This window comes from Anthonomus grandis, chromosome 6, assembly GCF_022605725.1.
Source record: "Anthonomus grandis grandis chromosome 6, icAntGran1.3, whole genome shotgun sequence".
NCBI classification, from domain to species: domain Eukaryota; kingdom Metazoa; phylum Arthropoda; class Insecta; order Coleoptera; family Curculionidae; genus Anthonomus; species Anthonomus grandis.
In genome coordinates this window covers 718911-740941 of record NC_065551.1, presented here as the reverse complement: position 1 = coordinate 740941, position 22031 = coordinate 718911, and the positions used below count along the sequence as shown (strand labels likewise).

At 34.4% G+C, this 22031-nt stretch overlaps 1 protein-coding gene across 2 annotated transcripts; it reads right to left on the bottom strand.

Moving 5' to 3' along the window:
- Positions 1–261: 261 nt before the first annotated feature.
- LOC126737393 (peptidyl-prolyl cis-trans isomerase sig-7) lies at positions 262–19669 on the bottom strand. Of its 2 annotated transcripts, XM_050442284.1 has the most exons (4): positions 19540–19669; positions 19174–19476; positions 13200–13576; positions 262–1084 (listed from the first exon to the last, which is right to left on the bottom strand). In XM_050442284.1, exons 2-4 carry the CDS (start codon positions 19398–19400, stop codon positions 348–350), a joined length of 1341 nt encoding a protein of 446 aa, XP_050298241.1. In that variant the 5' UTR covers positions 19401–19476; positions 19540–19669; the 3' UTR covers positions 262–347. The 2 variants fall into 2 exon arrangements, with proteins under 2 accessions (XP_050298241.1, XP_050298240.1); XM_050442283.1 differs by lacking the exon at positions 19540–19669 and having other exon boundaries at positions 19174–19524.
- Between the last annotated feature and the right edge of the window lie 2362 nt (positions 19670–22031).

Below are 22031 nucleotides of genomic sequence, written 5' to 3'. Positions count from 1 at the left end.
AGCGAAAGTAGTAATGAGAATGAGTAATTTATTTTGTTATATCTATTCAAATAGAGTCGTAAAAAAATAAAAATGAAATCGTTAATATTCGGTTTTTTCCAAATATCTTCGGAATTTTTGAAATTTCAAAAAGGCGTTTTAATAAGCATCATATTGCGGAACTTCGCCTCAACTTAACCGACCTCGTATCTTTTCTAGTTTACGAGATCCCAATGGTGATGCTCGAATTTGGGACACTTTGTATATCATGAAAATAAAAAGTTACAATGTAAAACTAAATTTGTATGTCACTTTTTCTCGACATTAAACATCTTTTTTTGAGGATTTGTCTCCGAAGGGTTAATTAATTAGCGATTCCTTGATCTACTAGATTTTTTTTCTTTACGATATTCTCTCGAACCACGGTCTGACGATCTCTCTCTCCGTTTTCTTCGCGATTCAGTACGCTCGTTTCGCGGTGAAAAACTGCGTTTCCTGTCTGGAGAATCCCGTCTGTTTCTTCTGGAAGATTCAGAATAACTCGTTTTCCGTGTATCTCTGTGGGATGGCCACTTTTCACTTCTACTTCTCCTATCATGGGAATGACTGTCAGTTTTTTCGTCTTTACTCCTTCTGTCCCCCTTTTTCTGTTTATCAATAAAATCACCATTTCCTATGTCTCTTCCTTGCTTTTCCCCCTTTTTGTTTAAATAAGCCACACCTTTTCCCTTTCCCAGCCACTTAACTTTACTAACACTTTGACTGAAGTCTACGTGTATCCGTCGGTCATCGATAAGCACATTGGACATCTTAAAATAAGCGTCTTCACAGGCTTTTTGGTCTTTAAATTCGATGAAGGCGTATTGAAGGGAATCTCCGGACTTTTTATCGCGAATCACCTCGCACGAGCGAATCTCACCGAATCGACTAAAAATGATTTCAAGATCATCATCTGTGGTGACCGGATTCAGTTTGCAGACGAAAAGAACATTTTCGGGCGGGGCCATGTCGGCATCGGGAAGATCTCCGACCATTTCCAAAATGGTCGCTCGAGCTTTCGCTTCACGTTCAGCTTGCATCTCGGCAATTTCGGTTGCTGTTCTACCTGGAAAAAAGGTAAAAATGTATTTATCTTTAATATTTATTTATTTATTGTTTCACCAAACAAATTCATTACAATTACAATATTTACAAGGGCGTACCCAGGATTTCAGCAAGGAGTGGGGCAGCTCATACTTGTTTCGAGAAGATGGTCGGTCGGGTATATTAAAACAAAAAATCATGAAAATTGGTTTGATTGACACAAAACAAAATATTTAAATATACAATGTGTCTACTATAAAAACCGCCAAACTTTAAGGGGTGATTAAACAAGTCATTTGCAACAAAAAAGTCGTATAACATTTTTTCGAGAAGTTGTTCTGGTATTTAAAATTTTTTGATTTTATCAAATTTCTTTGTTTTTTTTTCATATAAACAAGAATATCTCCGTTATTCTTACCACCACATAAAATTTAGATAAAGTATCTGAAAGAGAATTAAATTTGCTATAAGATGGATATATTTAAGCTTTTGAGTAATTTTTTATACCGGGTGTTATCAGAAGTTAAATGTAACATTTGGGAAATGTGCAAAATTAGTGGTATCTTCTTCGTTGTCGTTTTTCTAAAATTTGGTAAATAGGGACATGTTTTTTTTTCAGCAAAAACTACTGCATTTAATATGCTTTCCAATGATATACTTACTTTTGTGATAGCTATTTGTTTTCACAGCAATATCATGGGCAAAAGAAAGAAAACCACAAAAATTGAAAATTTTCAAATTTTATAATTCTTGATTGACCAAAATTAAAAAATCAAAATTTCATTAAACAAACCAAAAATTATAACAATTGTTCAAAATGTCTTCCCTCTTGTTCAATACATTTGATGCATCTTCTTCTGACATTATCCACAACCCGTTCAAGTTCAACGCGTTTTTGTCGCATTTCATTGCAACACACACTAATTCGATTAATTAGTTCGTCTCGAGTATTAATGTTAATACTATAAACATTAGATTTTAATGTGCCCAAGACATAAAAGTCAAGAGGCCGTTGGTCAGGGCTTCTGGGCGGCCATCTTACCGGACCGTATCTTCCGATCCATTTCTCCCCAAAGCATTGATTTAAGAAAAATGCAGGTTGTTAGAGACATTACAACTTAATCAATCTCATACTCAAAAAACTAAGAGACATTCTTTTCCAATAACCCACTCCCCTGTTTGTTCTTTCTGTGAAAAAGATCACACTATTTACGACTGCAAAATATTTCTCTCATTTAACGTAAATAAACGCATAGCAGAGGCAACAAAGCGAAAGTTGTGCCTAAACTGCCTTCGTAATAATCACCAAACGGAACAGTGTAGGTCACAACCTTGTAGAAAATGCAATAAACGGCATAATACATTATTACACAACAATTATTTCAACTCTCAACAAAACAACAATTCTCAACAAAACCCAAATTTACCGACTACTTCTCTAGCACCCTCAAATAGTCCAAGCACTAATATGTTGCGTGGCCAACCTTGTGATCCGCTGGAAGCGCCGACAGCAGCGCCTCTACCAAACGTTTCGCTTACTGCAAGTCTCGTAACGGCCGCATCAACCGAAATAGGGGAATATAGGGTAAATACGGGCGATGTTACGGTGAAGCAGTCGTTTGTTAATTTTAATCCGCGCCAAGGGTTTTATTATCGACCGCAGTGGTAGATGTAATCGATAAACACGGTAAGACGCATCTGTGTAGGGTTTTGCTGGATTCTGGTAGCGAATCTTCATTTATAACAGCAGAGTTGTGTAATAAGTTGGGCTTAGTAACTAAACAAACAAATATTTCGGTGTCTGGGATTGGGCAAACGAATTCTAAAATTTTAAAGCAAACATCAGTTACGATTCAAGCGCGTCAAAGTGCGTTTGAGTGTAAGTTAAACTGCTTGGTTATTGAAAAAATAACTAATAAAATTTCATATTTACCCATAGATGTGTCTTCTTTAAAAATCCCTACTCATTTAATTCTAGCTGACCCAAGTTTTTGTCAACCGGGCCCAATTGAAATTTTGATCGGGTGTGATAAATTTTATGATTCATTGTCAGTAGGACAAATTAAACTAGGCAAAGATATGCCTACTATTCAAAAGACGAGACTTGGGTGGGTTGTCTCTGGCAACGTTTTATATACAGAAACACAAAATATTTCATGTCATTTTAGTACAACTAAAACGTTGGAAGAGGAATTGACTCGGTTTTGGGAAATCGAAGAAAAATATATCGATTCATCCTTTTCAGTAAATGACAAAAAATGTGAGGATCTTTTTACGTCCACAACAATCCGTAACTCTAAAGGACGTTTTGTAGTTTCATTACCCCATAAGCATCCCGTAACATTTTTGGGTGATTCTCAAAAAACGGCTACAAATCGATTCCTTAATTTAGAAAAAAGACTGTTAAAAAATGAATATTCTAAATTCATAGAAGAGTATGAATTATTAAATCACATGACAAAAACAAGTTTTGAGTTTCTCAAAAGTAAAAGTATCTTCTTTTTGCCGACCATTGTGTGCTAAACAATTCAAGTTCCACAACAAAACTTCGTGTCGTTTTTGACGGCTCATCCAAATCTGACAGTGGGTACTCTTTAAACGACATTTTATTGGTCGGCCCTACAGTGCAGAATGATCTCTTTTCAATTTTGTTACGCTCAAGAAAACATAATATACTCCTCACTGCGGACATAGCAAAAATGTACCGCCAGGTATTGGTGACTGAGGAACAGCGCCCTCTACAAGTAATTCTGTGGCGGTCTGATCCTTCTTTTGAAATTCAACCTTATCTCCTTAACACAGTTACTTATGGTACTGGGCCTGCTGCATATCTGACTACAAGATGCCTTAAAGAAATTTCTTTAAAACTATCTAAGGATAATCCATTCATAAGTAAAATAATATCAAAAGACTTCTACGTAAATGATCTCTGTAGCGGCGGCAGTACAAGTGAGGAGGTAAAATACATAAAAAATGAGGTAACCAAAGTTCTTAGTGCCTTTGGGTTTGAACTTTTGAAAATTTCACTCTAATGAGCCAAATGTTTTATTAGAGAATGCAAATAATACAAGTAATGTCTTCTTTGGAGAAAATTCTCAGCTAAAAACGCTTGGTCTCTATTGGGAGCCCAAAGAAGGTATTTTAAAATATTCAATTCAAACATCATTGAATGGTCAATTTACTAAACGTAAAGTCGTGTCAAGTATTGTCCAAATCTTTGATCCTTTGGGTCTTATTGCCCCCGTTGTTATCACAGCCAAAATTATAATTCAAAGATTATGGCAACATAAATTAGCTTGGGATGAATTTTTACCTCTCGACTTAACACTTAAATGGCGAAATTTTCAGGATCACCTAATCGACCTGAACACTCTAAAAATTCCTAGACTTGTGCTGTTAAAAAAATAAATTTCTATCGACTTGCACGGTTTCTCAGACGCCAGCGAGCAGGCATATGGCGCTTGTATTTTCCTTAAATCTACTGACAGTTCTGGGAGTGTTTATACTAACTTGTTGTGCGCTAAAACTCGAGTTGCGCCTCTCAAAACAACAACCATTCCCCGACTTGAATTATGTGCAGCCCTTCTCTTGGCTGAGCTTGTTAAAAAGGCGATACAGGCTGTGGATCTAGCAATTGATAGAATCTATTTATGGAGTGATTCAACGATAGTTCTATCCTGGATTCGTTCTGAATCTCAACAATTCAAAATTTTTGTGGCTAATCGAATAGCACAAATTCATGACCTAACAGTCGTCGACAACTGGCATTATATAAAGACAGATGAAAACCCGGCAGATCTTCTTTCACGCGGTGTTAGCCCAGGCTTTCTTATTTCTCGTGATTTATGGTGGAAAGGCCCAGATTGGTTATCATTACCTGAAAGTGACTGGCCTAACTACTCACCTAGTATTAGCGCGATCGATCTCCCTGAAAAGAAAACTAATCCAACTTCTGTACATATATCATCTTTAGACGCAGATACTATCGAAAGTTATATTTTAAATCGATTTTCTTCTTTTTATATTGTCTGCGTTTTATGAACGATTGTAGACATCCAAAAGATAAAAGACAAAACGGCAATTTAAGTATACAAGAGTTAAATACTGGCCTATCAACTCTTATAAAACTTGTTCAATATACTGAATTTAAAACAGAAATTCATGACTTAACTATTAATAAAATTCTATCGTCTAAAAGTAAGATTTTAAAGCTCAACCCGTTCATAGACAATCAAGGCATTTTAAGAGTAGGTGGCAGGTTAAGACATTCTGATTTTCCTTACGATAAAAAATACCCTGCTATTCTACCAGCCAAACATAAATTAACGGTTTTACTGGCTGATTATGAACACCTCAGACTATTACACGCGGGGCCTCAAATGCTTCTATCTTTTTTAAGAAGAAAATGTTGGCCAATATCTGGCAGAAACCTCGTTAGAAAGGTAGTAAGAAAATGTGTGAATTGCTTTCGATTTGATGCCTCTGCTGTTCGTCATATAATTTACCTGCTCAGCGCATAGGCCTTTTTTATCATGCGGCGTTGACTATATGGGTCCAGTTCTTATAAAGGATAGGCTAACTAGAAAATATAAAACAGTAAAGGTATGGGTGTGAAGAATTAACCAGCCTTCCAGAAGACAACTATGTAGATGTACCAGAAAACAGATTTAGCAAGTTCAAACGACTACAAAAGATGATGCAGCATTTTTGGTCCCGCTGGTCCAAGGACTACATTGCTGAATTGCAGCAAAGAACAAAGTGGAAGCAGAATTTTCTTTCCCTATTGAAGCCTGGCTGTGTTGTCCTAATTAAAGAAGATGGCCTACCACCCCTGAAATGGCAGATGGGAGTAGTTGAAGAAATCCATCCTGGTCCAGACGGCGTAGTAACGGCTGCTACTATTCGAACTTCAACTTCAATGGTTAAGCGTCCTGCTGTGAAGCTATGCATCCTACCTGAAGATTTTGATGTTTAAAACCGAAAGGTTTTCAAGGCAGGCGGCATGTTACCTCCACCTTCCCCTTAAACTGACCGAACGTTGCAAAGAGTGTGCTTTCTCCCTCTCTCTCTACGACGCCATCGATAGAAGACGACGCACAAATTTTATCTCATGCATTTTATCAGCTTTTTAAGCAGTATACTTAAGATTTAATTATTAAAACTATATACAAACAAAAATCGTAAGCGTGTATTATTTATACACCAATAATACGCCTAAACTACCTAAATATCTCTAGATGATGATTAGACTTGGAAATCTTCTTATGAATCTCTAAAAAATTATCTTAAATCTCTCTTATTAAAAACAGTAGTTCTTTATGGTTTGCTGATGTGAAGCTTTTCAGGGAGGTTAAGTACCTCAATGATGCTATTGGCCTCCAGGAAGACCTTAAGGTATTTTTCGAGTGGTGTGAATTCTGATTAACTTTGTATACTCTGTGGATGATATTCCACTCAATGTTAAAATGGAAACCTCTGATCTTGGCGTCCTAATGGATTCTAAGATTACCTTTTCTAGTCACATGAACCAAATTACTTTAAAGGCAATGAAGGTATTGGGATTTATCTAAAGGTCTTCGACCGATTTTTCAATATTTACATTTAGGAGGTTATACTGTTCTCTAGTATGTCCCATTTTGGAACACTGTTCTATTGTATGGTCTCCTTCATATCACTGTTATGTCCAACAAATAGAAAGAATTACAGAATACATTTTTAAGAATTGCAGCTTTCAGGTGTGGTTATCAGAGAGAGAAATATGAATATAAGTGGGTTAGATCAAGTCTGATTTACATTCTTTGGAAGCAAGGAGAACCCTAATTGATATGTGGTTCTTGCATCAGATTCTCATCAGTTCCATTCCATCGGACTAGCTATGGCGTCAATGAGCCCATTTCACGTTTGGTTTCCAAGGCTAATAGTTTAACTGATGGGATAAATTTTTTTGACCTTAAGCTTACAAGCTTTTAAAGAACATTTTGTGATATCCGCCTTACAGCTTGTCTATATGATTTGTAGTGTTGCAACTTTTATGGTTTATGTAATTTTGAATTTGTATTGATTTTAACTAGTTTGGTCACTTCAATTTCAATTTCAAAACGTTTATTTGCCAATATCAAAAATTACAAAACAGTTGTACTTATGATGTAAGTGAAGTTAGCAAATAGGAATGCATCTCGATTATAAAAACCGTTTCTCAAAAGTACCTCTGCAAGAGGCACTTTTAAGTGATACATCTTCAAGAAAAAGCAACAAAAAAGGAAACAAAATAACAAGAAAACTAAAAAAAAATCTTTCGTAAGAATATTTCTTCGATACTTTTTGATAGCGAGAGCTTGAAAAAAATTTAAAAAAATACAATTTATTTACATTTATGTACACAGGGCAGGGGTAGGCAGCGACTGAATCAGGGAAGCGCAGGAGAGGAAACACATCCAATATATATGAATATAAATAATATGATACAGGAATATCTTGTTAAATGCGAAACGAAAATGTAAGTGAAGACTTGACCCAGTACAGCTATATGAATATGATACAACCTGAATGAAAAGAGACTGGAAAAAGTCCTATTGACATTCATTTCAATTCATATTTAATTATTAGGCATCATATTGTGATTGCATAAGCATATTTCTTATGTACTTCTTATACTTATAAAGAGAATAATCTTTAACACAATGAGGCAAATTGTTCCACAAATGAACTGCAACGTAACTAAATGATTTTTGAAAAGCTGCTGTTGTATGCTGAGAAACCCTAAATATATTAAACCGTCTGGTATTATGGTTGTGTTCATGCACATTGAAAAGTTTTCTTAGATATGGTGGGTTTCCCGACTTTAAAATTCTGTATATGAAAGAGTACATGTGATATTTGCGTCTATTTGACATTGAAAGAATAAAATGATTATTAAGATATGGGGTAATATGACTTCTGTAGCAAATATTAAAGGAAAAAAGCATACAGGAATTTTGCACTTTTTGAACAGAAGATGAGACCGCCGAAGTAATTGCATCATTGTAGATTACATCACCATAATCAAACAATGATAATATTAAAGAGTTGCACAACAAATACTTGGTTTCTTGGTTTTTTTGGACGCTTTAGATTATTTAAATATTTTAAGCGCATATAAGCAGTGGCAATTTTTTTGTTTATGTGGGCTGAAAAAGACAAAGTATATCAAAAATAATACCCAAATTCTTTGCTTCATTAACCACCGGTACTACTGTATTGTCTATTTTAACCACAAAGTCTTGAGAAATATGTTCTATGTTATTTCTATTGGATCTTAGAAATAAGAGACACGATTTTGAAGGGTTTAGTTTCAAATTATGAGCTTTAGCATATATATGTAAATTATTTAAGTCGGAATTAAATTGTGTTTGTGAGTGTTTGTTATATTTTTTTTTCTAAAGTGCAATAAAATGGAATGATGGTGGTGAAGCGATGAATGCCAAGTTAATTAAAAGAAAAGAAGTACTAAAAATAGTGAAAGGTTTATGGCCTTAAGAGGGTCTCCAAAAGTTGTTTGATGCCCGGAGGAACTTAACCCCTCTTACCTGAAACGCCCAGAGAAGGAATCCTTCACAATGCTGCTAGCTCAAGCCGATGTGGGTTCTAGCTTCTTTCTCAACCAAATGAACCAAAATTTCTTAGGTAGTAACTACCCAAGAGTTACCCAACTAAATGTCAAAATCAGTATGGCGCCACCAAGTTTTGGATTTTATATAATCCCAAAGGACGCCCAATATTTATCAAAATTTATTTAGGCAAGTTCAAAACGAAACTTGGAAAACAAAATCAAAGTCAAAACAGTATACACTATTGTTTCCAAATTACCTATGATATTCCAACCTACTCAACTCAAGTGAAAAACAAATTAACAACAGAAAATAACAATTTATTTAAGTCTTGATTATCACAGAGAATTATGTTATGTTATTTATCGTTAAGAGGAATAATTATTTAAGTTGGTAATAAGGAACCACAACATCACACAAAAAATACACAATCAAAGTGTGGTTGTCAAAATAAAATAAATTATGTTACACCCAAACCTTTTGGGGAATGAAGCTTCAATTCAATTAAACTAATAATTTACATGGCCCGGTATATCCCGCCACGGACATTGACCTAAGCAAAGAAAAAATAACAACCCTAACTGTTGAAGCTTCCCCACTTAAAATTACCCTTTTATTAGTTTACTCTAATATTTACTAGCTAATCTGAGAAAATTTGACATCTTAGGAGTAATCTGAAAATAAATAATATAACCCAAGTATATACTCGTAGTACTACGAAGCCGGCTGCGTCTTACCTCACAGGAGTCACTTGTCACATATATATGTACTCATATCAGTAATATTCAATAATAAAATAGCATCGATCAAATAATGTCAATAAAATTTTAAATAAGCTTATGTATGTATCTCAACTCAAAAGATAAAAGTTGTGATAATAAAAATAAAATAAAACAAGTGAATAAAAAAAAAATGTTATGTTCTGTCACTTAGCTCCATACACAGCAGACTACTTCATATTCGAGACTCTCCCAGACATCCAATTCCCAGTCAAGGAAAACTGCAGGCTTCCAAGCTTCACCTCTTCCACTTCACAAGCTCTGGTAGTGGTCTAGGTTAGACGTTAGCTCACAGTTGCTTAAAATCTCCTTCTAGATTAGAGCCAGTAGAGTACATAACCCCAAAACGAAAGCACCATGTGGCATGAAGAAATCAGGTCCGTACAAAAAAAAATCCATCCAAAATCCATGTTATGTAGCTTTGCTAATTAAATTGTCCCCTGCCAATGCCAATCAGAACCGCTATTTTGCCGATGTTCGAGGGCACGTGAAAAATTATTAGGTTTTAAATCGCCATAAAGGCCAGTAAATTCAACAAAACAACAAATTATAGCATTACGTCCAAAAAGTTGATTTACTATCACCACATTTAGTCAATTATATCCCCATATGGGTAAAATTCACACGAATTTCAAAAAGAACTAAAGCACTCTTCACTTCATGACGGCGGTCTGGGAAAAGGAACGACCGCAGAGGTCAAACCCGTATTTAAGCAATCACGCACAAAGTGTATTGCCAATCGAAATATATAACAAAATAACTTAACTTTTTTTATAAGTACCATAAAACCTTTTATAAAAAATAAATAACAAAATTTGTGGCCCAAGGAAGTTGGCAATGAAAATATGTGTCACTATGACAATCAATTTCGATTTTGCCTAGACCAGCAACTTCTTGCTATCTTCCAAGAAAACTAATATTTACATTAGATAAAAAGAGACAAAAATTAGATAGGTCAGTCCGAGTAAAATCAACCAGCATATCTGGTATGGTCAAGCCAAAATCAGATATTGTACTATGAACAGTACAACATACACAATAATTGTACATGCCCAATTAATCATTATTCGTTATAAAATAATTAAATAATCAATATGGGATATAATTTAAATTCTAAAATATTTCTTTAGTCCAGAACCGGGTTTTATAAGAGTATAAATAAAATTTCATTAACAACCAGTACAATATGAAGCTGAAATGTACAAAACTAAATGTGTCCTTAAAAAAAAAGAATACTGTAATTTGAAATGGCTAGAGAACAGAACTATGGGTTACTTGGGAGGCTATTACAGAGAGGGCATTACTAGTATCAATCATTAATATTTGTAAAATATCTATTTTGAAAATATAACTGTAATCAGTGCTTTTAATAAAGAGTATAAAATGCCAATTTTAACCTGTAACATGTTGTAAGGAGTTTAATGAGAACGATGTATAAATTTGAGAATCATCTGCGTATTGTTGTAGTTTTGAATAAGATATAATATTTTTCATATCAGCAACATATAATAAGAATAATAAGGGTCCTAATAGAGATCCCTGAAGTACCCCAGTGGTAACAGGAATAAATTCAGATTTTGAGTATAAGGAATGAGAATCGATCTCCACGCATTGAAACCTGCTGGTCAGGTAGGATCTTAGCAAGGCAATAGAAGTATTAGAAAAGCCAAAGAAATTTAATTTAGCTAGCAGCATATCATGATTTAGAGTGTCAAATGCCTTACTAAAATCCAGCAAACGTACGACTGTTACTTGTTTCTGTTCTTCATTGTGCCGGATATTATTTATAAGATTTACTAGACAAGTAGATGTACTAAAATGTTTCCTAAACCCGGATTGATATTCAGGTATAATTTTATAGAAATTTGAAAATGCAGTAATTTGATTATACATGTGTCTCTCTAGAACCTTAGACAAAACTGGTAAAATACTAATAGGGCGTAGATCTTTAGCTTCTTTAGGGTTTGAGACTTTTGCAAATGGTTTAATGATAGCCTTTTTCCACAAGTCTGGAAATTGATTTTCTAAGATACAGGAATTAATAATATTGAGTAGCGGTTTGCTACAAAATGGAAAACTAGCAACAACATCTCTTATTGCTATTCCATCATGACCTACTGAATTAGTACCAATTGATGCTATAATATCTTTTAAAGTGGTCTCATCCATAAGATTAAAATTTAGTGAATTGGGAAAATTTAGAGCTTTGTTATTTTGATAAAAGGAAATTTTTTCTTTGCAAGTAGTGTCATTCAATTCATTAGAAGTAGCAAAGAAGTCATTGAGTACATTTGCTTCAGATAATGTGGCAGGTATATTGTAACCATTTTTTCTTTGTATAATATTTGACTTCTTTACTGTATCCCAAAAGGGCTTTCCAGAAGTTTTAGATAAGTTGCGAAAATAAGCGTATGATAGCGTGTTTAGTAAAATTTTTTAAATTACGATAGTACTGGAGACAGTTATCACTTGTTTAATTTTTACAATGTTTAACTTTTCATCTATATTAGGAAAATAATAAATTTCGTCCCATAGTAAAAGGCTAGCAGCATAATCAAAGGCATCTCGATTATTAGAAATATTATTGTAGTCTTGACATTTAAAATATTTGGCTTTAATTTTTTCTGTACTAAAATTAAAAATAGCATAAATAAGACAATGATCAGAAATCACAGTTGAAATTGGTATTGAGTCGCAGTTTTTAACGGGGAGCACTTTACTGGTTATTATCACATCCAATAGGCTACAAGAATTATTCCGCAAGCAAAATCGGGTAGGTTCTGTAATTATCTGATTTAAATCAAATCTATTTATAAGACAACTTATCCTAGTCAAATAGTTTGAGGGTTTAAGAAAGTCCACATTAAAATCACCGGTATAACAACTTTATCATAAAAAGGCACCGCTAGGGCTAACAAATTTTCAAAAAAATCCAGAAACAAATCGACGTCAGTGGAAGGCGGGCGATATAGGGATACAACAAGAACACTTTGCTTTTTTAATTTAAGTTTTATACCCATAAATTCACAGGTGTGCGAGACAATATCTAAGTCTATATGTTCGTATTGCAACTGTGACTTGATATACAGTCCCACGCCGCCCCCTCTTCCAATAACCCTGTCCTTCGTTGTTGTTGGACATAACCTTGATCATGGGAAAGCCATGTTTCCGTACGGGCAAAAATGTCAAATTTATAATCATGTAAATAATTTTGAAGTTCGTCAAATCCAGTATTTAGGGAACGGACATTGAGGTGTCCAATTGTAAAACATTGTTTTAATTGTTTTGAATTATGAATTTTTATTGGCTGCTTCAGCATTTTTTTTTACCATTAAAAGGGATGCATTTAAGTGATATGAGATGGAGTTTTTATATAGAGTGATATGTAGTGAGATATTTTTCACAAGCTTAGATGTAATTTATTATATATTTCCTATAATTACATTTTAAATAGATTCCGTTGATAAATAACACCAAATGTTAGAAGTCATCATCCGCGTGTTTTGAGTCCCGTGTATTATCCGCCTTCTAGAATTTGTTATTCTTAAAAGTCCTTCAGCAAATAAATTAAACTTTCAACGTCTATAGACGATAATGTACATAAGTGTAGTATGTTAGCTTTCTATGGACTGTATATTATTTTCTTGACTTTATTTTGTAAGGAATTTTCTAATTTACGAATACTAAAGATAAATAAATATATGTGTTAATGGTCTATATAGGATGGTTATTTATAAACTGCACAAGTATCTATTAAACCCAACAACCTTACCTGAAGTCTCATCAATTTCTTCATCAGGAGCAATTCTACCTCCAGCCAACCGTTCAGCGCTAGGAGATGGTGATCTTGAGGGCGCATTAAATCTATCCGGATTGGGAAACGGGTCATCCAAAACCACCGTATGTGTAATTCTTACATCCTGATAAGGCCTGTCATTATTATCACAAATTACTTCATTAATGGCTTCTAATACGTCAAACCCTTCCATCACCTCACCAAATACACAGTGATTTTCATCCAAGTACGATAAATTTTCACCTAAGGTGAAAAAAAACTGGGAGCCAACCATCTTGTCTTTTCCTCCAACGAACGAAAGAAGTCCAGGTTTGGTATGTTTGATCTTGGGCTCACGTTCAGCTTTAAAAAACCTAAAAAACAATTAGTTTAGCAAGTGATCAACATTGTTGAATGTTCATATTTCATGCCAATATTTTCAGCATGAGCTGAACAATTTTATGTTCTATTGTTCCTGAAGTCCAATTTTATTTTATTTCCTATAAATAATTTACAGCGGCAATTGAATAAAGGACAATGTGATCTTTATTTGAATAACTTCAAGCTAATATTTCTTGACTGTGTGAAGGATCTGGATGTAGCGTTGGATTCTAGGATTATGTTTGAATGTCATATTGATAATCTTCTACAAAGGCCTACTGAAAAAAAAATCTACTGGTAAAGACAGAATATCTGCAAAACTAATTGCAGACATTGATGTAGAAATTCTTGAGCCCATTCTTCTCATAATAAACAAAATTTACGAATCGGGAAAAATACCTTCTAGCGTTAAATTAGCAGTAGGCATGCCTATACATATACCATACCTCAAGTGGGAATCAATTGAGGCAAAATAAGCACATTTTAATATTTGTTGGCGGGCAATGGTTCTATTTGCAAAACAACCAGAAGCAATTTTTAGCGATAATTATTGCTCTATATGTCTATCGATCTTTAATTTGTAATATTATTAGACCCAGAAACTTGTTATTATTTGTGTTTAAAATAGGCTCTGTATTCAAAAGCACATTCTCTAGTCTACACTTAAAATTCAAAACATTTGTTTTAGTTTCATTAAAGGATAAATAATTACAGTCACACCAAGTTTTGATTCTGCATGAGTCCTCATTCATTTTCTTGAGTAGAAAATGTGCATCTGTATCATGTCATAGCAATGTGGTATCATCAGCAAAAGATGTACACTGCCCATGTCTTTATATTGAAGGTAAGTCGTTGACATAGAGAAGAAAAAGTAGTGGACCCAAAACAGATCCTACATGACGGAAACCATTGTAGAATACTCTCTCTAAACCGACATACTTTAATCTTCTGCAATAACAACTCATGCGATACACAGTCAAAGGCCTTAGCGATATCACAAAAAACGACTGCCGCTGCTTCTCCGTCATTAAGTCCCAAATAGAGTCTTTCCAACAAATGAAATAATGCATCACTGGTATTTTTTGAAGCTTGAAAGCCAAACTGAGAAGTACTAAGAACTTTATGTCTTTTTATTGTCTCTTAAGGAATTAATAATTTTCCAAGATTCCTTTTGCTTGTTGGGAGCATTTTTTATCCTACTTTCATAATTATAAAGCTTATCAGTCTTGCCTCCGCACCAAGACTGATAAGCTTTATACAGGGGTCTCCGTGTGCGAGTTTGACATCATTGCCTTCACCGAAACGTGGCTTCAACCAGATATTCTCGACTCTGAATTGTGTCCAGAAACATTTAGAGTGCTCAGATCTGACAGACAGCTGGATAGAGTGGCCGCTACTCGTGGTGGTGGCTGCTTGGTCGCAGCTTCTCATAACATTCACCTAGAGAGGGTTAACTTGGAAGACATCCTTAACTCCACACCACTTATAGATATTTTAGGTTGTAAGCTCACTTATGGTTATTTTGTATTTTATTTATTTGTAATCTATGTCCCTCCTTGCACAACCGATAGAGACTTTGAGACCTTGTGTGAAACAATTATGTCACTGGATCTGGTCCACACAAAACGCGTTATGATTGTTGGAGATTTTAATGTTCCATCTTATCAGACAACCGAAGCTAGCAGTGTCAAGTGCAAGCTTTTGACCCATCTATGCGAGATCCTTGGTCTTAAGCAGTTTAACAATATTCCAAATGTTAATAATAGGCTTCTTGACTTGGTTTTTTCAAATTTCGACGTCAGTGTCATCAAAAGTATATCACCGCTTATTGACGAAGATTTGCATCATCCTGCTTTGACAATTTCTTTTAAATCGGCTTCCCTCATAAATATAATCCTTCTATAAGTTCAAATAATCTACAGCAGTTTAACTTCAGAAAAGCAGACTTTCCACTCATGTATAATTTGTTGCTTGATGCAGACTGGTTGTCCGTCTTGCAGTCTTCTGACGTTGACAGCGCTTGCAAGGAACTTTACAAAAGACTTGATTCAGCTTTTGCTGCTTTAGCACCTTTAAAACAACGAAGACGACGGCGATTTCCAGTATGGTTTTCAAAACAAATTATTTCTAATATCTTTAAGAAGGAAAAAGCATATCGTGATTATAGATCCTCTCCAACTGAATTTAATCTTTCCAGATACAACAGGCTTCGTCAGACAGTAAAATCTCAAGCCCCTGAGGCCTATAACTCATTTGTGACCCAAGCCGAGGAGAACATTGTCACTGATCCCTCATCGTTTTGGTCTTTCGTTAGAGCTAAGAAAGGTCACTCTTCACTTCCGGCTATCATGTGCGATGCCAATGGTAATTCTTTTCAAGGAACAGAAAATATTGTGCCAGCTTTTGCCAAACTTTTTCAGAATGCCTATAAAGATCCAATCAACCTCGCAGAAACCTATCCTCCTTCTAATTCCTCAGACCTCATTGACATTCTTCCATCAATTACCACTGAGGAAACTATTGCTGCTAGTCGGAGGCTAAAAAACAAGTTGACAGCCGGTCCAGATGGTGTTCCAAGTTTTGTGGCTAAAGACTGCATGTTTGTCCTTTGTCAGCCTTCATGTCATATTTTTAACCTTATTTTGAAAACTGGCAAATTTCCAGGCATCTGGAAATGTGCTAAAGTAATACCAATTCACAAAAAAAGACGATATAAACAGAATCGACAACTACCGACCTATCTCCATACTTTGGTCGTGCATCACTAACCTCTGTAATGTGACTCATTTTATTTCTTCAGCTCTCGATAGAAAAAGTCAGGTTGATGTGGTGTATACTGATTTCAGTAAGGCTTTCGATCAGATAAATCATAGCATTCTGCTGGAAAAATTGAACAAGCAATTCAACTTCTCAGAAAGGCTAATTTCGTTGCTTTCGTCATACCTTATTGACCGTCTACATTTTGTTGAGGTGGAAGGTTGCAGATCTAATACCTTTGTTTCAACTTCTGGAGTCCCACAGGGATCCAATCTCGGCCCGCTTCTTTTTATCTTTTATATTAATGATCTTATAGAACTGATTTCCTGCCTTAGACTAGCTTATGCTGATAATCTGAAAATATTCTGGTGTATCAATAGTATCTTGGACTGCTTGTTCTTACAGAGTAACTTGGACCTAATTAGGGGGTGGTGCAATCAAAATCAGTTATGTCTTAACATCTCGAAATGCTGTGTGATCTCCTTTCACCGAATCCTGTTTTGTTTAATTACAATATAGACAATCAAATCCTCTGTAGAAGTACTTCTATTAAAGATCTAGGGGTTGTATTTGACGGCTAGGCTCACATTTGTGCCACATATTGAACAGACAGTGACCTCCTCGTTAAACTTCTGGGTTTTGTCATTCAAAATAGCCAACTCTTTAACAACTCAAACTCAATAAAACTATTGTACTTCTCCTTTGTTAGATCAAGACTGGAATATGGTTCCTTGGTGTGGTGTCCTTTCTATGAATGCCATGTTGGCTACATCAAGAGTGTTCAGAGAAGGGTTTTAAAGTTTATTATGTTTCGTGAGGATGGAATATATCCTGTTAGGGGACATGATCATGATATGATGTTAGGTAGATTTAATCTGCAATCTCTGGCCATGAGGAGAACAATTTATTTTGTAACATTCTTATGGAAGTTGGTCAATAATCAAATAAATTCTCCTCCTCTCTTGAACAATGTTCTATTTCATGTACCACGATTTGCTTCTAGAGCAAATATCACTTTTGCTTTAGATCGCGCCAGAACTAACATTAGGTTTCAGGATCCCATATATCAAATGTGCAGAATTTTTAATTCATAATCATCAACCTGTGACATATTTGTATGCTCCATAAAGGATCTAGTTTTGTCTCTGACAAACCAACAGTTACCATAATTCCTTTTCTCTTCCTTTTTTCCCTTGTCCCATGAATCCCTTTCTTTGTTCATTCTAATGTTAATTTACATCTCCTTTAATTTTGATATATACATGGTGTTACTATAGTAATTTAAGTTTTCCTTATTTTTCTTTATTTTTGTTTTTTAATTTATAGTAATTTAATACTTGTTCACACTTTCAAAACCTTAATTGTAGATTTTCCTGTAACTGGGCTTTGCCTGTTGGAAATAAACTGCTAAATAAATAAATAAATAAATAAATAATAATTAAATTAGCTTTATGATCTGATAACCCAGCATCTATTACAGAACAAGTTGTATGTTTATCAAAGTTTGAACATAGTCCAAGATAGAGAATGTATCTGCTGTTATTCACATGAAATTCAAGTTTAACAAGATAATCACATAGTCAACAAAATTAAACTAACTGCAATATACCTACTAACTATAACTTAAACACATGGTCTTAATCCCAAGAGTAATGATCCACCAAGATATCGACAATCACATGAACCGGAGAGAGAAATTTATATTAAACATGTGACAGATCCGATTAAATGTAGTGCATATTGTATATAGCAGCGATTTCAGTACGATGTTAGTATGACGCCTTGACAGAAAGAATGTTAGGGGATGTCTAGCATTAAGCCTAGGCACCATGAAAGGTACACCAGAAAGAAGTACAGGACAATCAATTAATCCATTCAGTAATGATGCAGGAATTTTACAGAGAAGATCATTCGTCTGAGATGTAATAGATATAAATTGAAGAGTTCCAATAGTTGCCGTTGATCAACCCTTCTAACTGAATATATATGCCATCCTGCCTAAAGGGCAAAACATGGTTTTGATAGAGCGGGGTTCCATATAATGCAGCCAAACTCCAGTTTTGATCTCACAAAGCAACAGAAAAGCAGTCTTAATGTAGATTCCAAAGTAAAACTCTGAGAACTTCTAATTATGAACCCAAGCCTTCTCAGAGCTGACTTGACTATGTTGTATGTTGTTGTTGAAATGAGGAATGAATGTAAATTCAGAATCAAAGGTGATACCAAGATCAGTAATTTGCTCTAATCTACTCAAAATAGTATCATTAATAAAGTAATTAAAATTTAAGGGTGTTTTGATCTATAGTAACTGACCACACTACATTTAGCTGCATTCCAGCCTAACCTGTTAACAGCGCATCATACCCCCAATGTATTTAGACAGTTCTGAAGAAAAACATAATTCTCCAAACCATATACATTTAAATACAGCTTCAAATCTTTGGCAAAAGCCAGCCTATGACAAGTGAGTGATACATAAGGTCATGCTGGTTACATTGTCTCCTGGGTAGTCTTAAAGTGATCTACCAATGTTATTAACAGTTTGATCACCAAGTATAAGTATCTTAGGTTTATATCCAGTGCGGACAGTAGTATTCAAAATTTTTGGAGTTATTGTAGAAGGTCGGTTTGTAGATTGGGGATAGATTTTTTCTTGTAATTTCTTACAATCTTTTAAGTTTTATTCTTCTCCTGAAGATGCTAACATTGTTAGTAAAATGCATGTCAAGAATAAAATATAGTTTTGGTTAATGGTAAAATTGTTTTGTGAAATGTGTGTCACATCAAATGTTCCAACCCTAGGACTAATATGCTATATAATAAAAAATCTTACCTTCTTGTGGGACCCTGAAGAATTCCATAAATAGATTCTCCCCCTGTTGAAGAACCAGTGGGATCACCAGTTTGTGCAATAAAACCTCTAGTAATTGTATGGAATAAGTTATAATTGTAATATTTCATTTTGCAAAGCTTTAAAAAGTTGAGGCATGCACTAGGTTGCTGCTCGAGATACAAGTCTACTGTTATATCTCCTAATGTTGTTTCTATTACAACAGACATATTGGTGTGAAGGGTGTGTACACAGTGTTAAATAAGTCTTGGGCCTTCAGAATTTTACGTTTTTAACTGTTCTGTACTGCTGAAAAATAATTGATTACACTACAAAATGCATAACCCTACACCGAATGGGTTTGTTTACAAAATAAAAAGTGTGGGGCCGATCCAAGGAGACTGGACGTAAGCAGACTGATCTGCGCGATTCCCAAATACGTACGCAAAATTGAACGATAACTGGGTTCGCGCAGTAGCCACCTCGGCGCTGTAGGTCAGAAGGGTCCCTCGGTCTGATTGGTTACTCTGCGCGTTATTTTCACTCGCGTCAAGTTGAGTTTTTCAAAAAGAAAATTTTTGATTAACAATCGTTTTAAATTCATTTTCAATGGGGATAAGGCGTTGTAACGTTCGCGGTTACACGGTCGGCTTCCGTTCTTATCGAGAAAAGAGAAAACAAGGGCTTAAACTCTTCTGTCTGGATTAAACATAGAAAAGATAAGATGCTTATTGGTGTTAATACTACATAACAAAGTTTACACAAGTCATAATTAGGGCAAAATCCGCCTTCCTCTCGGTAAACCTACCAATAGCTATAGGAGGAATTATGAACCAAATTTTAACCTGTTGTTAACTAGCAGAAGGTTTACAGTTTAGTATCAACATAATTGTTGTGGCCGGTATAATAATCTTTAGAAAAAAAGATTGGAAAACTGGATGAATATTAATAAAAAGCTAGCAGCAATTAAAAGTCGCAGGATATTCCTTTTACAGTGTAGAACTAAGCAGGTATTTCCAAACCATATAAAAAATAATATGCATTATCTGAACAGTTTAAAGATAGATAAACAGCCGTATATAAATCATGTTGACAATGTTTTATTGAATTTTAAAAAAAGGGTTCTAAATTTGGAAATTAGGATTACGGTTTGGAAATTGACTAAGTTAGAAAACGAACTTACCATTGTTAAAACCAAAGCATATAGCTGGTTACCTACACATATATACAATAGTTTTAATGAAACATGTACTAACAAATATAAACAAATATTTAAAACTATCAAACAAAATAATATCAAAAAAATTACTGCACTTAGTAGTAGCCAATCATTGTTTGAACTAGCTACATATGATAATTTTCTTTACAATTATACGAATATTGACTTACCGAATGAAGTTAAAAAAATCCTAGGTGCTGGCCCTAAATTTTCTTTGCCTGTAAATCGGGATAAGGTCCCAATACCCACTATAATAAAGGATTTGGAATTTTGTGTTCAATCATTAAATTTAAATGAAGAAGAACAAGAAGATTTAAGGTCCAAGTGTATCCATAGTCTAACCAATTTTATAACATCTACAAATGGTTCTTGTTTTAATCAACAACCATACTTAAATAAGATTAAGAACGATTTTACATTGTGTAAGAATTTTTTAAGACAACATCCCGAAATAGTTGTTATGCACTCTGGCAAGGGTGGCTACTGTCGTCATGTATAAGAATGAATATTTAGCTGGTGTGCATGATTTATTGAGTGATGACAATACTTATAAAACCTTAAAATCTGACCGTACTATGAGGTTTCAAAATCAAGCAAATAAAATCGCAAAAGAATTATTAGACAGCAATTACCTTAATGAGTCATTCTTCAGAAAGTTACGCATAAATAATAGTGTGTTCCCTAAACTTTATTGTTTGCGGAAAACGCACAAACCAAACCTGAGCTTGAGACCAGTGGTCAGTTGTATTGATTCTCTATCATATAATTTAGCTGTCTTTGTTCATGGTATCCTAAACCAAGTTACATCAACTTTTTGTTTTAACATAAAAAATTCTTTTGATTTTGTAGAATTCTCACAAAGTGTGTCAATACCAGAAAATTATATTTCGATAGCAGTTATTTTTCTTTCGGTGATCAGTTCTACCAACAACTGGATGGTTCAGCTATGGGCAACCCTGCCAGCCCAGTTTTGGCAAATTTAGTGATGAACGAACTCCTAACTAACATAGTTCCCAATTTACCTTTTAAATTGGCTTTCATTAAAATATATGTTGATGACACAATTTTGGCGTGCCCATCTTACAAAACAAATGAACTTTTAAATCATTTTAATGATTATCATGACAAGCTTAAGTTTACCATGGAATTAGAAAATAATAATTTTATACCATTTTTGGATATTATGGTAGAACGGAACACCTATCGTCACATCCAATGTCAAACAAAATAGGAATTATTAAAAACCTATTGTTTAGATCTTATAAATTGAGTAGCCCGAAGTATCATGAATCTAATACAATGAAAATTAAAGGTTTTTTAAGAAATAACAATTACCCCACAACATTGGTAAATAGAGTTATCAACAATTTTAAACTTTTAACAGATACACAACTGGTAAGGAGTAAAAAAACAAAATATTTCAGATTTCCATATGTAAAATCATTTTCAGAACAAATCCAACGACACATCCGGGAAAAAAATCACAATTTTAAACTGGCTTTTTACAACATAAACTCAAGCAGTGTATTGTTTTCCCAATTAAAAGATCGTACTCCCCTTGATTTAAGCTCAGGTTTGGTATACCGTATACCTTGTCGTAATTGTGAACAGTGATATATAGGTATCACCAGGCAGCATTTAA

Excerpts from the sequence above, each read along its gene's own strand:
- LOC126737393 (XM_050442284.1), bottom strand. The coding sequence starts at position 19,400 with ATGTCTGTTGTAATAGAAACAACATTAGGAGATATAACAGTAGACTTG. Across the intron at positions 13,577-19,173 it reads CTTCAGGGTCCCACAAGAAG|GTTTTTTAAAGCTGAACGTG; the intron begins GTAAGATTTTTT and ends ATTGTTTTTTAG. Across the intron at positions 1,085-13,199 it reads AGAAATTGATGAGACTTCAG|GTAGAACAGCAACCGAAATT; the intron begins GTAAGGTTGTTG and ends CCTTTTTTCCAG.